Source organism: Aethalodelphis obliquidens, unplaced genomic scaffold, assembly GCF_003676395.1.
Source record: "Aethalodelphis obliquidens isolate GAN/ISIS:26980383/991018 unplaced genomic scaffold, ASM367639v1 scaffold10, whole genome shotgun sequence".
In the NCBI taxonomy this organism is placed as follows: Eukaryota; Metazoa; Chordata; class Mammalia; order Artiodactyla; family Delphinidae; genus Aethalodelphis; species Aethalodelphis obliquidens.
The window spans coordinates 34,445,255-34,464,851 of record NW_020837954.1 but is presented as its reverse complement, the minus strand read 5'-3'; the positions used below and the strand labels follow the sequence as shown (position 1 = coordinate 34,464,851).

The following is a 19,597-nucleotide window of genomic DNA, read 5'->3' as shown; positions in this document are numbered from 1 at the left end:
CTTGGACGCTCTCCAAGTTCAGCATATCTAACTTCATTTGTTGTGTCTGACTTTTCTTTAAGTACAGCAGATCAAGAAAAGGTCACTGCGGTGGCTCCTGTCCCTTAGATTACCCTCTATACAATCAGTCCACTATTAGAAGCAATAGTTGAAATCCTAGCTACCCTCAGATTAGAAGGACACCTAACATAGAATTTATCTTTTGTTTTTGAGTATTCTCATTAACTAAATAAGGTATAGTAGAAAGAGAGTGAGTTTCAGTGCCATCTTTTACATGTAATCTATCCTCTGAGACTCAGTTTTCAGATCTGAAAAAATAGGAATACCATCTATTTCATGGAGATATAACAACAGAAAACGACACCTTTTATTAAAAGAAACTATCACAGGTCACAAAGTCTTAAGCAGTGTTGGCATCCTTGCCAACATCTGTTCAATGTAATTAAACCCTGGGATACAGGTGTTCAATAAATGTTACTTTTCATCCTGCATTTTAGGGATGATTTTTCCAAACAGTATAGAGACTCAACTTCATAAACATTTAGATTTTCATCTACATTATGTGTTAGTCTCCACATTCAGGAATATGGAATAAATTCAGTAATTCCACATAAAAACTGTGTCTAAATTTTCACCTTGCCCTTGAACCAAATGCTGAATTTTGCTAAAATAACAAACAATAAGTATTCCATCACACACTTAGGTTATATGAATGTCAACATGCATTAACGTAATTGGATCACCTCCCTCCCACCACACACAAAAAAAGAAAAAAAAATTCCAGGTGGATAATAGAAAGTTAAACAATAAAGAGTTCAAAAGACACCCTTAAGAGAGTGAAGAAAACAAGACATAAAGTGACAAAAGTTATTTACTATACATATGACTAATAAAAGGCTTAGATCCACAACATATAAAGAACTTCTACATATGAGCAAGAGTCTTGAACAGGTATTTCACAAAATAGGACAACCAATGTTCAATCTCATTAGTGATCAGTGAAATAAAGTGCAGATTAAAATCACAAAACAGTACTAAATACCCGTCAGAATGGTTAAAGTGGAAAAGACAGAAAAGCACAAGTGTTGGTAGAAGTACAATTGGTGAAAACCAATTTGGAAAATGTTTTGGCAGTATCTCCTAAAATGAACATACATAATCACTATGACCTAGTAACTCTACTCTTAGGTAAACACTCATGAAACAATGTCTGTGCATGTGACCAGGAAACATATATTAAAATGTTAGTATAATGTATAATACCAAAACTCAAAAAAATCCAAACATCTATCAACAGTAGAATGGATAAATAGTAGTACATTCTTCTAATGGAACATTATCCACAAATGAAAATGAAAAAAACCTACAGCTATATATAAAAACATAGATGAATCTTACAAATATAAGTTGGACAAGCAAAACATTAATCAGGTTAAGGCATACATGCTTAGATGTTAAAGCTATTTAAAAGAGCAAGAAAGGGAATGCCATAAAATACAGAAGAGTGACTGTTTCTAGGAAAAGGAATGGGGTGCTAGCCAGATGTGAGAAGTCATGAGGAGGACTTCTAAAGTACTGTGAATACTTTTTTCTTTTATCTGTGTGATGGTTACACAGATGTTCACTTTGTGATGATTCACTAAGCTATGTGGTTTGGTTCTGTGCACCTTTGTGTATATGCAATACATTTTGCCAAATGAAAGGTTATAAAAAAGAGAGGAAGGGAAGAAGAAAGAAAATAAATAACAAGTCACAACACTATCTGGAAAGATATCTAATATATTAAGTTAAATACTAAAGTCAAATGAAATGATGACAAATAAGCACACAAAAAGATGCTCAACATCATTAGTCATCAGGGAAATGCAAATGAAAACCATAATGAGATAACCACTACACATCTGTTTAGAATGCCTAAAATACTAAAATTCTTAATACTGAGGATGCAGACCAACTGGAATACTCACCAATGTCGGTAGGAATGCAAAGTGGTACAGGCACTTTGAAAAATAGTGAATGAAAATTTTTTACAAAGCTAAACATACCCCTACCGTATATAAATCACCAATCTCATTCTTAGTAGTACTTACCCAAGAGAAATGAAAACGTATGTACACACACAATTGTAAGCAAATGTTTATAGCAGCCTTATTCATAATCATAAAAAAAGGAAACAACTCACATGTCCTTCAACTGATGAACGGATAAAGAAACTGGTATATCCACACAATGGTATTATTACTTAACAAAAGGAACAACTATTGATACATGCAGCAACATGGATGATCTCAAATGCATGTTGCTAACTTAACAAAGCTAGACCTAAAAGGCTACACACTGTATGATTCCATTTACATGACATTCTGGAATATGTATTACCTAACTATACAACATAATGAGATTATAATGTAATTCACTTAGATATTTAACTATAATAACAACAAAAAGCATTACTTGTAAAATTACATTTGCACTTGGTTTAGCATTTTATATACATATTTTAATCCTCCGAATAATCATGTAAAGCTAAATCATCGCAACTTTACCAATGAAAAAACAAATTCAAAAAGTAACATTTTACCCACGGGTACACATCTAGTGAGTGGTAAAGCTGGGGTTTAGTCCCATTGTATCTGGGTCTTTCCAAGCCCATTTTCTTTCCTCTACATCATACTGCCTCTTAGTTCAAAAGCACTGGTAATTGCTTAATGGATAGTGTTTTCTTTTGAATTATTTAAAGATGTGTTCATACTTCCTACATTTGCAAGTTTAAAATAAATCATGAAGGGAACACTCCTGCACTGCTGGTGGGAATGTGAATTGGTACAGCCACTATGGAGAACAGTATGGAGGTTCCTTAAAAAACTACAAATAGAACTACCATATGACCCACCAATCCCACTACTGGGCATATACCCTGAGAAATCCATAATTCAAAAAGAGTCAGGTACCAAAATGTTCATTGCAGCTCTATTTACAATAGCCCGGAGATGGAAACAACCTAAGTGCCCATCATCGGATGAATGGATAAAGAAGATGTGGCACATATCTACAATGGAATATTACTCAGCCATAAAAAGAAACGAAATTGAGCTATTTGTAATGAGGTGGACAGACCTAGAGTCTGTCATACAGAGTGAAGTAAGTCAGAAAGAGAAAGACAAATACCGTATGCTAACACATATATATGGAATTTAAGAAAAAAAATGTCATGAAGAACCTAGGGGTAAGACAGGAATAAAGACACAGACCTACTGGAGAACGGACTTGAGGATATGGGGAGGGGGAAGGGTGAGCTGTGACAAAGAGAGAGAGAGGCATGGACATATATACACTACCGAACTACCAAACGTAAGGTAGATAGCTAGTGGGAAGCAGCCGCATAGCACAGGGATATCAGCTCAGTGCTGACCGCCTGGAGGGGTGGGATAGGGAGGGTGGGAGGGAGGGAGACACAAGAGGGAAGACATATGGGAACATATGTATATGTATAACTGATTCACTTTGTTATAAAGCAGAAACTAACACACCATTGTAAAGGAATTATACCCCAATAAAGATGTTAAATAAATAAATAAATAAATAAATCATGAATATTTCCTATTATTAAGGTACCCACATACCCACAATCATACAATACAAAGTTAAAATATACAACTTCTGCCCTCAAGATGTTTATAATCTAAGAGTTAGCACACATATGACAAAGTAGGCAATTTTAAACCTCAAAAATAATAGCCAAGTAGTAGAAACATGGGTAGCGTGAGTGCCTTATAATAACAAAATAATTCTAATTGCTTCTTCCCATCCCTTGTATCATCACTATCATTCATTTCACTTATATAAGGATATGTGTATGAAGTATACATATATACATACACATAAGCAAACACAGTCAAATACAGTGTCACTATTATTTTAAACTGTTATCTGTTAGATCAATTAACAAGAAAAATAAAAGTTTTTATTTTACCTTCATTCATTTCTTCTCCAATGCTTTTCCTTAGATATCTGAGTTTCTGACCTGTATCATTTTCTTTGTCTCTAAAGCACTTCTTTTAACATTTCTTGCAAAAATGGTCTCCTGGCAAAAAATGCCCTCAGTTTTTGTCTGATAATTTTTATTTCTCCTTTACTTTTAAAGGATAATTTTGCACAGTACATTATTCTAGGTTGGTGGCTTTTTTCTCTCAACACCTTAAATAGTTCACTCCGCTCTCTTCTTGCTTGCATGGTTTCTAGGGAGAAGCCAGATAATAATTCTTATCTTTACTCCTCTATAAGTGAGGGATTTTTCCCCCTCTGGCTTCTTCAGGATTTTTTTATCTTCGATTTTCTGTTATTTGAAAATAATATGCCTAGGTATAAGAATCTTTTTGGCATTTATCCTACTTGGTGTTCTCTGAACTCCCTGGACCTTTGGTTTGATGTCTGATGTTGATTTTGGGAAATTCACAGTCATTACTGTTTCAAATACTTCTTCTGTTCCTTTCTTTCTTCTCTGGTATTGCCATTATGCTTATGTTACACCTTTTGTAGTCACCCCACAGTCCTTGGATATTCTGTTCTTCTGTTCTGGTTTGTTTTTTTTTTGGTTTTTTTTGTTTTTTTTTTTTGCGGTACGTGGGCCTCTCACTGTTGTGGCCTCTCCCGTTGCAGAGCACAGGCTCCGGACGCACAGGCTCAGTGGCCATGGCTCATGGGCCCAGCCGCTCCGCGGCATGTGGGATTTTCCCGGACCGGGGCACAAACCCGTTTTCCCCTGCATCAGCAGGCGGACTCTCAACCACTGCGCCACCAGGGAAGCCCTGTTCTGTTTTTTTTATTCTGGGCTTTTTCTCTTTGGTTTTCAGTTTCCAAGAATTCTACTGATACATCCTCTTGCTCAAGACTCTTTCCTCATGCATGTCCAATCTACTAATAAGGCCATCAAAAGCACTCTTCAATTCTGTTACAGTGTGTTTTTTTTCTCTAGCATTTCTTTTTGGTTCTTTCTTGGAACTTCCATCTCTCTACTTACATCGTCCATCTGTTCTTGCATGTGGTCTACTTTATCTATTAGCACTCTTAGCATATTAATCACAGTTGTTTTAAATTCCAAGTATGATAATTCCAACACCCCTGCCATATCTAATCCTGATTCTCGTGCTTGCTCTGTCTCTTTCAATTGTGTTTTCTGCCTTTTAGTATATCTTATAATTTTTTTTTTGACAGCCAGGCATGATACACTTTTTAAAATGACCTTCTATAAACAGGTCTTTAGTAATATGGTGGTAAGGTGTGGGGGGGATGGCTGAACAATTTATAGTCTTATGATAAGATCTCAGTCTTTTAGAAAGCCTGTGCTTCTGGACTGTGAACTTCACACACACACTTCTCAATCCATCTCCCTCCCCTCAGGTGGAACAGGATGGCTAGAGTGAGCTGAAGTTGTGTATTTCCCTTCACCCACATCAGTTAGCCTCTGATAAAACTCCAGCAGGTTAGGCTCTGGTGAAATAGTTTATCCTAAGGGCAAGCCTTGTTAGGAGGAACAGAATGCTCTGGCATATTTCAAAGTCATTCCTTTTGCCCCTCCTCTATCAAAAGCATGAGGAGATTTTTCTGATATTTACTGAGAGAATCTGGTAGAGACACAACAGGTAAGACTCACAAAAGTGTGGGGCCTCTGATGACCGGTTTCCCCTGGAGTTTTTAACTCTCAGAGTTGCCCACACTGAACCTCCAGCAATTTGTCAACCAATTCAGGTTTCCCTACACCAGCACTGGCTTCCAACAAGGTTGCTGCTCTAGTGAACTGTGATTCACTGTAGTCTCTGCTGGTCTCTCCAATTTTAAGGGCAGTGGTTTGCTTTGTGACCTCTCTACTAAAAAAGTCATTGATTTTTCAGTGTGTTCAGGTTTCTACTTGTTGTTAGGATGGAGTGGCAACTTCCAAGCTTCTTACATGCCATACCAGAAAGCGGAAGTTTGCGTTTTCTTTTAAGAAATGTTTTTCTACACCACAAGCTTAAAAACTTATGTAGAATAATAAAACACATACAAACTCAATATCATATAGAACAAAACTGTGTTACATACTTTGTAAATTATTTATTTATTATTTTTCACTTTCCTCTTACAATGCACATATTTATATTTCTGGACATGCAGCCTAGATCAGACACTGTTCTTAAATATCTGAACCTCCCAGTTTATCTATAAAAATCAATATAAAATTATAAACTATAATCCTTGAAATATATCTTCCAAACAAGTGATTAAAATACAGCTTACCATTTTGATGCCTGTGGAAAATGTCACTGGTTTTGTAGGTTTAGGTTTCTCAAGTTGCATTTCCAGTTGGGTAGATCTATCTTTATGCTGAGCCAAAAGTAGAGCAACGGGGAGATCAGAACTCTCCTGCAAGAAAAGTTAAAGTGCAATGTGAAAGTTAAAAATAAAAGCAATGAGTCTTTTATTTTAAATTATGCCTTTCCATAAACATTTGATGTCAACCTAGGTATTCACTTTATGGAGAACACTTTATAAAAAACTTTAACAATCCATAATAAGAAAAGGCTGCTTTAGACTCATAAATCAAAATAACCTACAAAAAAGGATTTTTATAAAATCCACATTAAAGACAATATAATAGGGTCTTATTTCATCTAGCAAAACCAACCATATTTATTAAAATAAAAAAATTAGAAGCTAATCACAAAAATAGTACAAAGTACTATAACTTAGATCAGATGTTTATCTAAGGCACATTTCTTTTTTACCAGTGAATTCAGACCAGTCTGAAATTGTTTCCCATTAGATTTCACCTGAGGCCGTTTGGAAATGATCCTTGCTCTGTTTTGCACAATGGAATGATTGTTAAGTACAATCAAAAGACATTTATCAATATTTTCTCCTTTATTGACTTATTTTTATAAATAATTTATCTTTATAAATTTTTTAATTAACAAAATAACAGTAAACACTTTTAATATCTTATATTGATACTAAATCAGGGCCACTATTTACACAAATCTGTACACACACATATCAATAACACAAATTACTAACTCTTATATGTAGACTGTCATTTATTCTGTTTAACATGAAGCCTTCTCACATGTTTAAAGTGATGCAGAGCTAAGATCTAAACTAAATGTATCCAGACATTTTCCTTTCTGAGCTGTCAGTTAAATAAGAACACAGAAACACGTGCAAAAGGAAACCAGGAAGGAAGGAGATCATATACAAACATATGCAAAGACACATACTACTTTCTATATCTGTAAACAAAAATGAAGGTACAAACACATTTCAGTCTCCTATACCAAGGTGACCTACGAAAACAGTCTTCAAATGGCCCACAGAGTTTTAAAATAGTAACTACCCAGAATTTAATCCTGAAAAAACTATATTGTTACACATTTCATAGTATAAAAGTAAAGACATAGCAGAATCTAATTTTCTTTCCAAAACCAACAACTTAATATTTTGGGGCACAAATATGGCTAATTAATATATTTAAAGGACTTGTTTAAAAGTTATAGTACAGAAGAAATTCAAGTAACAAGCCATTTATTTCCATAGCATCATCCTAGAATAAATCTGTATCTCAAAACTTTGTAACAGAAGTGCTATGCAAGAGCAAATGTTACAAAGATTAAAACTTTTAAAAGTAAATGGAGGGCTTCCCTGGTGGCGCAGTGGTTGAGAATCTGCCTGCTAATGCAGGGGACATGGGTTCGAGCCCTGGTCTGGGAGGATCCCACATGCCACGGAGCAACTAGGCCCGTGTGCCACAACTACTGAGCCTGCGCATCTGGAGCCTGTGCTCCGCAACAAGAGAGGCCGCGATAGTGAGAGGCCCGCGCACAGCAATGACGAGTGGCCCCCGCTTGCCACAACTGGAGAAAGCCCTCGCACAGAAACGAAGACCCAACATAGCAAAAATAAATTAATTAATTAATAAACTCCTATCCCCCAACATCCTTTAAAAAAAAAAAAAAAAAAAAAGTAAATGGAAAAACACAAATTTTATTTATAAAATAGAACTTTATAAAGGATCAAAATTCTTAAGACATGGCTTTAGCAATAATGAAGGAGGATGAATAAAATACACTATGACAACATACTTGACTACCTTTCATATTCTACAACAAAGCATTAGTAATGCATTAATAATAGTATTTCTGTGAATTCCTGCAGCTTTCCATTAGGAATTTTACAATAAAATGTAAAATTAAAGAATATTTTAAATGGGCGGTGGCCCAAAATATCTTTTAAAATCTCTAACTACCTTTTCATATGTAAAAACTAACAGAAGAAAAATAAATTTCCTTGGCTAAAATGCTAAATCATTGCTTCCTAATTAATACTCTAAGTGAATTCAAATTCCATACCTGGTACTTACCCTAAAAAGTAAAAGTTCTCATGTAAAAGTAAGACAATGTGTGCACTTCAAAAAAGTTGCTAATCAATACTTTGCCTGTTTTAATCCTGGTTTCACCTTCACATAAAAGAACCAGAATATTAAAATGTCTTGATAAAACAGTTGAAATTTAATAAAAATAAACATTCTAGAAAGCTAAAACTAATTTTGATACTAAGGCAATACAATTTACTTTAAATCTGCTGTACTCCACTTTAGCAATCAAAACTTTGGAGACTGAAAATCTTTGTATACGTTAAACTAGAAGGACTTCCCCGGTGACGCAGTGGTTAAGAGTCCGCCTGCCAGTGCAGCGGACGCAGGTACAGGCCCTGGTCTGGGAGGATCCCACATGCCACGGAGCAGCTGGGCCCATGCACCACAACTGCTAAGCCTGTGCTCTGGAGCCCACCCGATGCAGCTGCTGGGCCCGTGTGCCACAACTACTGAAGTTGTGGTCTGCAACAAGAGAAGCCACCACAGTGAGAAGCCCGTGCACCACAGCAAGGAGTGGCCCTCGCTCTCTGTAACTAGAGAGAAAGCCCACGAACAGCAACAAAGACCCAACGCAGCCAAAAATAAATTAAAAAAAAAAAAGTTAAACTAGAAATAAGCAGGAGTTCTAACAACAACAACAACAAAATCTACAGAGTAAAATAAACTATGGGAAACATACATGCTCTCAGAAACACAAAAAATGCAGATTCAGCCTTTCAAGTTATTTCATTCTTCTTAGCTTTCCATTTTTACCCTGAAAGGTTCCCTAAGCTACATTGATTGCCTGAAGGTACACTGCTTAATATTTAAAGAAATTTTAATTAAGACTACCTGTAATACTCATTAAAAGCTTTATAATGACCATTTTTAAATGATTATTTTAACTGACTTAAAGCAAGCCATCTGGCAAACAATATTCTAATAAAAATCAGCTACTGCTTTTGACAATATTAGCCCTTAACAAAATTTAAGACATAGCTGAAGAGAATTTTCAAACAAGAATATAAAAAGATTTAATAAGCCAGGACCTGTTTAAAAATCTTTTTCCAAACTTTAAAAAAAAAAAAAAACCCTGAATTTACAGTTAGGATTAAATAAATGGACATTTTAGGCAACATTATAGTAAATGCTAAGCCATAAACATTAAGACCATAACATTAAAATCCTGTCACATCATACAGTATAGTGTAATGCCAATGCTTTTATAAAAGGTTAAAAAGTAACTTGTAGCACAAGGACCAGAAACAGCAGAAAAAAAATTCTAATAAGTTGTGCTTATACTAGTTGCCTAAATTAGATCCAGAAAATCATTCTAAGATTTAAGCTTCTAGATATATTTATAGATGCCAATTCAATCTTTCTTAATAAAATCTAACACATGAACATACATAGAAAAAAATACAATGTATTCTTTTACTTAATAAGGATTCAGGAGGATAAAAAGAAATTTAATGAATTCTTTCAGTTAGTCAATAAGGATGAAATATATGTTAGCATTTTAACAAAAAAATTTTAATAAATATTAAAAAATTAAAGTAACAATCTTTAAATATAAATTTAAATATGAAAATGAGAAATTCAAATTGAATTGGTATTTAAACCAATCTGTTGTAATTAATTGTTCTAATGAATACAGTAAATTGTTAAGGATTATTTAACCACCATGTTACATGATCTAAACAGTAAAGAAAGTATGCACAGTAATGACTTGCAGGTGAAGAAAACAGGAAGGGGGAGCAGTTCTTAACAAAAGCCAATATTAACTCCAGGTTATACACAACGTACAACATTGGCAGTTGCAGCTCAATTGCCAAGAACAGCTCAATGAGGCAGCAAAACTTCATGTTAAAAGACTAAAGACAAAAAGAATATGCAAAAATAATTGCTATGCAAAACCAGCTTATCTCAAAATCAAAACTAAAAACGCTTTATACTAAATGGAACATTTTTAAAAAGTTAAAGTGTATTTTCGTCTTATATCTAAGTTCTGTATTTGGAATTAACTCAATTAATTGTATAGCAGAAAGCATTACCAAAGAAAACTCTGCATAAAATGATGAGAGAAACAACCTTTCAAAAAAATAATTGTAACATGAATCTTTACTAATTCCTTCTTTAAAGTTTTTAATTTCTCACAAGCTACATGTCTATGAAAAAAATGTAAAACATGACATGCATCATTTCAACTGTTAAAGCCATAACTGCCACTTAATAGTTTCAAAAAAATTAATGCAAGTTAGGGATTTCCCTGGTGGCACAGGGGATAAGACTCCATGATCCCAATGCAGGGGGCCCAGGTTCAATCCCTGGTCATGGAACTAGATCCCACGTGCATGCCACAACTAAGAGTTCTCATGCCACAACTAAGGAGCCCTGGGGACACAAGTAAGGAGCCCACCTGCCGCAACTAAGACCTGATGCAACCAAATATAAAAATAAATAAATATTAAAAAGAAAAATCAATGGGAGTTACTAAGGAAAAAAACATATTCTATTTTATACACTGCTGTCCTAATTTTTTTTTCCTTTCTTGGCGCAACGGCACACGGTGCAGCCTGCAGCATCTCATTTCCCAACTAGGGACTGAACCCAGGCCACGGCACTGAAAGCGCCAAATCCTAACCACTAGACCACCAAGGAACTCCCTGTCCTCATTTTTAGAACCAAATTTACATTCCATTCATACAAAGTAGATAGGGTTTATGATAAGCATTTTCTGTCTGAGCCTCACTAAGGCCTTTACCCTTACTTTTCCTTTACTTTCTCACCTACTTCTAATTTAAATTATCTTGCTTTCTCTTTTTATTCCTGGTTATATGGCTTAAATGCTTTTAGGGCAAAAGCACAGTAGAAAAATATACACATACACTTTTACCTGATCATAGAATAACAAACAGCATAGCAACTAGTAGACTGAGGAGTTAAGTGTGTTAACACCACATGGAAACTAATTATGGGTCCAGAAAGGGGAAAGGAAGAATGTAAAAAGACTTTACTGGAAAGGACGATTTTCTAATTGTGATTTCATCAATATCACAATGGTTTATAAGCATCAAATAATATTCTCCAATCTATGAAACACTTCATAAACCTTGGTTATAATTACTGCTATTATCTAACAATGTTGTCTACTTAGGGAGCTAATAACTAGAAAACACCAATAACTTGCAAGACATTGCCATTTCTTTCAAATGTATTTTTTTCATGCAAAAATATGAAACATAGTTCTCACAGAGTAACCAGAGTCACTAAAACTTCAGCATGAAGCCAAAACACTTGAAAATGAGCTAGTTATTAGAAAACCAGTATTAATCAGGAGAAAAATGCTCTGAAAACAATATGTTTTAGTCAGTAAGCTCAGAAACACATCAACAACCTATTAATAGTAAACTGGCTTATGTTAGTTAAAATATTACTCTCTTACCTGAAAATAAAATGGATATTGACAAACGTTTTTTTTTTAAATAAAGGGACAGAAGGTGAATAAACCAGCACAAACTATAGAAATGCTATTTAAATACCATTACCCAGAATAATAAATAGGGAAGATAAACCCTGAAGACAAATGATTTTTTATCACAATTAACATTAATACGTACCAGTTCATCTAAAAAAGCCTGCTTATTCTTCCTTTTTAGAATCTGCTGCAGTTGTTCTTCTTTTTGTATAAATAGTCTTCTTTGTTCATTTTCCTGTCGTTCTACCTCTAAAGCTTCTTCCAATTCCTCCTGTTCCCGAGTCTAAAACAGAAACATTGATATATGGCATGGAATAAATTTAGTAACCAAAATCAACCCTATACCATACTCTGTACCTCCTTTCTTAGAAGCATAAAATGCACTAGTCACTAATTGTTTAATAGTGCAGCAATTCCACTTTAAAAGAACTAGAATTCATTTTATTTCATGTGGACATGTTACTATTAAAGAGAATGACATCTAGCACTAAATGAACACCTAAACAAAGTACACTGAGCCCAGCTGCAGAATTGTAGAAACTGCTTAACAATGTCTTTATTTTAGGAGATTTAACAAGAAAAACACAATAAAACAAAAAACCCAACAACAAATAGATAATCTCCATATAGAACTATTGATTGAAACACTCCATATAAAAGACTGGTTTATTTAATAGAAACAATTTTCAGAATATATAAGATAATGAAAAGTTATCATAGGAGTTAGCTTCTTTTTCCCAAGTTAAAATAAGTCTTTCTGATGCTTGAGTTCCAAATAGCATTCATTTAAGGTAAGTTATGAAAAGCTGAAGTCATTTTCTAACACAAGCATATAAATTTCAAGGGTCCTCTTTGTAGACTGAAAAATTCAAAATCCAGAGCTAATATGTAGAGAGAATGAACTACAGGCCTACTCATTTCCCTTTTATGAAGTTCCTCAGAAATATTAAATACTTCCAGGTTCTGAAATTTATTCCAACTCTAACTTGTACTTAAAAGCAATATTATACCTAGCCTCTGCTCTTTAAGTTTTCTGAATGAGAAATACAGTAAAATCTGAATGGCTTTAGTTTAAATCCTTTACTGTTGCTATTGAAAATGTAATACCTTTTTTTTTTTTTAATTCAACAAGACATTGAGAATTTATGGCACCTCAAGACAAATACAGAATAGAGGGAGAGAGTATAATACATTTGGGGATCACTAACATAATATATGAATTAACAGAGACCTCAGAGAAAAGTACATTTTTATGTAAAATAATAATTAAAACACTCTATTAGATTTTTTTCACTTCACAAATTAAACTCCCCAAAGAAACAAGATTCCCAATTAAAAAGTGTTTCACTTATAATTCAAACTCAGTATATGCAAAATTAAGTTTAGCATTTGGTTTCCCAAAACTGATCACCCTCCTGTATTCCTGATTTCTGCTAAGCGCACACCTACATCTCAGGCAACTCAAGTTGAAACCTCAAAGTCATCTCTGTTTTCCCCCTCTCCCACAACCCCATTCCTCTTAAATTAAATCAGTTGCTAAGTCCTATTAGCATCTCTCCCTGTAATTTTACAAACCTCTATTACTGAGGTTACTATTCTAACTCAGGCACCCAGTGGAGAAGAGAATTCAAACTTGATTTAGAAGGATTACTAGGAATAAATGTAAAAACTTAGGGGGTGAGATATGAGGGCTAGAAAAGTGAATTACTGGACTATAGGTCCATAAGCAGAAAAGGATGAGTCTCATGATAAAACAGTGACATACAAGTAATAAGTACGACAAGCGACAGAGAGGTATACACAGAGTACAGTTGGGACAGAATTGATAGAGTGGTAAATTCTCCTTGCAATGATGGAGGACAGGTAGAGTTAGAAAAGATTTCGTATACAGTGTTATGGGTTGAATGTGTGCCCCCAAAATATATATTGAAGTTTTAACCCCTGGTACCTATAAATGTGACCTTATTTGGAAATAGGGTCTTTGCAGATATAATCAAGTTAAGATAGGTCATACTGGAAATTTTGCCACAGACACATGGGGAGAAGGCCATGTGAAGACAGAGGCAGAAATCAGAGTGGTGCCAAAGGTGCTAGAAAAGGCAAAGAAAGATGCTTCCCTAGAGCTTTCAGAGAGGCCATGACCCTGATGACACCTTGATTTCAGACTTCTAGCCTACAGAAGCCTGTTCTTGAAGAGAACAAATTCCTGTTGTTATAAATCACCCAGTTTTTGGTAATTTGTTTTAACAGTCCTAGGTAACTAATATATGGAGGTTGAGCAGACTTCAAACGGTAGGTATTTACCCCCACTGGAGAGTGGAAGAGCCATTTAGGCAGAGAAAACAAAGGTGCAAAGACATGAATAAAGCTGGAATGCTTGGTATGGCCAAGTCATGAAGTATGGGAGTTGGGGAAAGCTCTAGATAAAGCTGGAGAGGCAAGCAGACGGCAGATCATGGAAAGTCGACCATACCATACTAAGGGATGCATTTATGCCATACTAAGGCAACTGGGAAGACATTAGAGTTTGGAAAGATGACTAGAAGCAGTGAAGAATACATATCAATGGGGTTCAAGACTGAAGACAGGAAGACTAGCTAGAAGAATATTTCAATAACTCAAGTAAGAAATAATGAGGACCCTAAGTAAGGTAACAATAATATAATTAGAGGAGGAACCAGGTTTGAAAGGTCATAAGGAAAGACTATCAACAATATATGAAGACTGACCAGATATGGCTAGAACACTTAGATAAAGAATGTAATAGGAGAAATAGATGGGAGAGTGAAGATTAAAAAGTTCAATTATGGGGGCTTCCTGGTGGCTCAGTGGTTGAGAGTCCGCCTGCTGATGCAGGGGACACGGGTTCGTGCCCCGGTCCAGGAAGATCCCACATGCTGCGGAGCAGCTGGGCCCGTGAGCCATGGCCGCTGAGCCTGCGCGTCCGGAGCCTATGCTCTGAAAAGGGAGAGGCCACAACAGTGAGAGGCCTGCGTACCGCAAAAAAAAAAAAAAAAAAAAGGAAAAGAAAAAAAATACGTTCAATTATGATGAACGTAGATGCAAAAATCCTCAACAAAATATTAGCAAACCAAATTCAACAATACATTAAAAGGATTAGATAACATAATCATGTGGAATTTATCCCAGGGGTGCAAGGATGGTTAAACATCCACAAATCAATCAATGTGATACACCACATTTACAAATTGAAAAATAAAAAGCATATGGTCATCTCAATAGATGCAAAAAGGTCTTCTGATAAAATTCAACATCGATTTATGATAAAAACTCTAAACAAGTGGGCACAGAGAACATAATTCAACATAATGAAGGCCAAATATGACAAGCCCACGACTAATATCATACTCAACAGTGAAAAGCTGAAAGCATTTCCTCTGAGATCAGGAACAAGACAAGGATGCCCACTCTTGCCACTTTTATTTATAACATAGTACCACAAGTCCTAGCCACAGCAATCAGACAAAAAAAGAAATAAAAGGAATTCAGATTGGAAAGGAAGAAGAAAAACTGTCACTGTTTACGGATGGCATGATACTGTATATAGAAAATCCTAAAGATGCCAACAAAATACCTATTAGAACTCATCAATGAATTCAGTAAACTTGCAGGATACAACATTAGTATATAGAAATCTGTTGCATTTCTATACACTAACAACAAACTATCAGAAAGATAAATTAATCTCATTTACATCTGTATCAAAACGAATAAAATACCTAGGAATTCATCTAACTAAGGAGGTAAAAGACCTGTACAGAGAACACTATAATACACTGACAAAAGAAACTGAAGACAGGACAAACAAATGGAAAGATATACTGTGCTCATGGCTTGGAAGAATTAATATTGTTAAAATGGCCATACTACCCCAAGGCAATCTACAGATTCAATGCAATCCCTATCAAAATACCAATGGCATTTTTCACAGAACTAGAACAAATAATTCTTTTTGTGTATGGCAACACAAAAGACCCCAAGTAGCCAAAACAATCATGAGAAAGAAGAACAAAGCTGGAGGTATCACACTCCCTGATTTCAAACTATAATACCAAGCCACAATCTTCAGAAAAATATGGTACTGGTACAAAAACAAAGATCAATGGAACAGAATAGAGAGCCCAGAAATAAACCCACACTTACATGGGAAATTAATCTATGACAAAGGAGGCAAGAATATATAATGAGGAAAAGACAGCCTCTTCGATAAATGGTTTTGCAAAAACTGGACAGCTACATGCAAAAGAATTAAACTGGACTACTTTCTCATACCATATACAAAAATAAACTCCAAAGGGACTGAAGACTTAAATGTAAGTCCTGACACCATAAAACTCTTAGAAGAAAACACTGGTAGTATGGTCTTTAACGTCAGTCTTAGCAAACTATAAATCTGATAAGGGGTTAATATCCAAAATATACAAAGAATTCATAGAGCTCAACATCAAAAAACAAACAACCTGGGACTTCCCCAGCGGTGCAGTGGTTAAGAATCTGCCTGCCAATGCAGGGGACACAAGCTCAATCCCTGGTCCAGGAAGATCCCACATGCCGCAGAGCAACTAAGCCCGTACGCCATAACTACTGAGCTGTGCTCTAGAGCCTGCGAGCCACCACTACTGAGCCCACGTGCTGCAACTACTGAAGCCCACGTGCCTAGATCCCGTGCTCCGCAACAAGAGAAGCCACTGCTATGAGAAGCTCACGCACCGTAATGAAGTAGCCCCCCCTCGCCGCAACTAGAGAAAGCCCGCGCAGCAACAAAGACACAACGCAGCCCAACAATAATAAATAAATAATCTTTTAAAAACAAACAAACAACCTGATTAAAAAATGGGCAAAGAACCTGAATAGACTTTTTTCCAGAGAATACATACAGATGGCCAAAAGGCACAGGAAAAGATGCTCAACATCACTAATCATCAGGGAAATGCAAATCAAAACCACAATGAGATATCACCTCACACCTGTCAGAATGGCTACAATCAAAAAGAAAACAAATAACAAATGCTGTCAAGGATGTGGAGAAAAGGGGACCCTAGCACACTCTTGGTGGGAATGTAAATTGGTGCAGACACTATAGAAAACAATAAGCTTCCTCAAAAAATTAGAAACAGAACTACCATACAATCCAGCAAATCTGGGTACTTATCCAAAGAAAATAAAAACACTAATTTGAAAAGATATATGCATCCCAATGTTCATTTATGCATTATTTACAATAGCCAAGATAATGGAAGCACCTTAAGTACCCATCAATAATAGAAGCATGGATAAAAAAAGATGTGAGATATAGATATATATAGATATATATACATATATACAATCAAATATTACTCAGCCATAAAAAAAGAATGAAATCTTGCCATTTGGATTAACCTAGATGGTATTATGCTAAGTTAAATAAGTCAGACAGAGAAAGACAAATACTGTATGATTTCACTTACTTTGGAATCTAAAAAACAAAACCAGTGAACAAAAACAGCAAAACAGAGTCACAGAGAACAAACAGGTGGTTGCCAGAGGGGAGGGGGGATGAGGAATGAGAGAAATAGGTGAGGAAGATCAAGAGGTACAAAATTCCAGTTACAAAATAAATAAGTCACAGGTATGAAATATACAGTGTGGGAGTACAGTCAACAGGAATGCAGTATCTTTGTATCATGATGGTAACCATACAATCAAAATGGTAACTTGACTTATCATGGTGACCATTTTGAAATGTATAGAAATATCGAATCACTACGCTGTGCACCAGGAACTAAAACAATGTTGTAGGTCAATTATACTACAAAAACGAACGAACAAATCACTGAAAAAGAGATCAGATTTGTGATTACCAGAAGCAAGGGCTAGGCGGAGGAAGAATTGGATAAAGGTAGTCAAAAGGTACCAACTTCCAGTTATAAGATTAGCTAGGGATGCAATGTACAACATGATAAATATAATAGACACTGCTGCATATATGAAAGTTCTTAAGAGAGTAAATCCTAAGAGTTCTCACCATAAGGAAAAAATTTTTTCTTTTATTTTGTATCTATATGATGATGGATGTTTACTAAACTTATTGTGATAATTATTTCCTGAGATATATAAGTCAAATCATTATGCTGTATACCTTAAACTTACATAGTGCCATATGTCAATTATGTACAGCTCAATAAAACTGGAAGGAAAAGAAAATTCAGTTCTGGAATGCTGAATCACAAATGCCTTTAATGCATCCAGAAAAAATGTCGATTAACCAATTACAGATATATGGACGTATCACATATAATTCTTGGAGCTCAGGAGGAAAACAACGGGCTGCAGAAACACTTGAGAGTAATCAGTGTAAAGGATTAACTCTTAAAGAGAAGCACCGAGAGGAATCCAAGTGTTTAAGAAACAGAAAGGAAAGAGAAGCCTCTTAGAAGGATGAAAGAGGAAGGTGAGAGCAGCAGGATGAAGAGAATGGAGTGGCCCCACAGAAGTCAAGGAAGAGTTTCACCATCAAGGGAGAAGCCTGCATCAAATACTGCCCTGCCTACAGACTAAATGACATTCAGACCAACACAGAGTCTATTGGCTTTGTCAATGAGAAACTGGTAGCCTCAATTTTCTCACTGTATTTAAGTATTTTGAAAATAGAAAGCCTCAATAAATATTGGTTGGCTAGCTAGCTGATTGAATAACTGGGAAAATAGCTGTCATTAAAAATCAAACATTGGGGACACAAAGAAGGTATTGGACTGGGAGATGGGAAGCAGGCTGAAAGACTAGAAGGTCTCTGTTTTCTCCCCATTAATGGCACCACCTTACCCAATCAACCTTTACCTCCCACTTCTAATCCATCATTAGGACTTGCTATTTCAAACTCAAAACATTTCTCGAATTCATCCCTACCTCTCCATTCCTTGTTTAAGTCACCTCTGAACTCGCCTACAAGACTGCAATAACCTCCCATTGGCCTCCTAAACTCCAGGTTTGATCCTCTCAAATTCAACCTCCACAAAAGCAATAAATCTATTCTAATAAGGACAATACTTTATTATCACTTTGTTTAATACCCTTCAATGACAATCATTAACAGCTAGGTTTCTATAACATTACTCTAAGGAATCCTGGGAATTCCCTAATAAGATGTCTAAGGTACACTACAGAAGAGACTGAGCAGATGGGAATTCAAGCCTATTCGTCCTCCCTCTGTTGATTCAACAAACGTATTCAGAGTAAGGTTTCATTTGAAGAAAAGGTTCACCTGCTAAAACATACAAACAACTGGTCAATATAAGCCCAAATTACTTTTCACAATACATAAGGCCTTATGTTACCTAGGCTCTTTCTACTTCAGTTTCAACTCTATTGAACTTGGCAATATAGAACTACTTACAATTCTCAGCGCTCTCTGTGATTATCCATGCCGTCTTGCCTTTGCTCATGATTTCTTCTGCCTGGAATGTCTTTGTGCAGCTTCCCAACCCACCCCTTTCCCATCTTCTACAACTTGGTAACTTCTACTTGTTCTTCAAAGCTCCATTCAGGCATTATCTCACCTGGAATGCCTTTCTCAATCTTCCTAGAACAGATTAGGTATCCCTCTTCTGTATTCCCGTAATAGCAAGCACACAGAACTCTCCATGTGCCTATGTCATTGTACTGAAATTACCTGGTCCCTACAGAACCAGGGTTCTTATTCATCTTTGTATACTATGTGTTTAGCAGACGTTCAA

General features: G+C 35.6%; 1 protein-coding gene across 3 annotated transcripts in view; it reads right to left on the bottom strand.

Moving 5' to 3' along the window:
- The window catches only part of MNAT1 (MNAT1 component of CDK activating kinase), a 217,268-nt gene that overhangs the window by 136,729 nt on the left and 60,942 nt on the right, over nt 1-19,597 (bottom strand). For all 3 annotated transcript variants that reach the window (XM_027111419.1, XM_027111417.1, XM_027111418.1), the window contains exons 5-6: nt 12,007-12,147; nt 6,277-6,402 (exon numbers count right to left, since the gene is read on the bottom strand). In XM_027111419.1, coding sequence (XP_026967220.1) covers nt 6,277-6,402; nt 12,007-12,147 — 267 coding nt within the window. The remainder of the gene's footprint in view (nt 1-6,276; nt 6,403-12,006; nt 12,148-19,597) is intronic.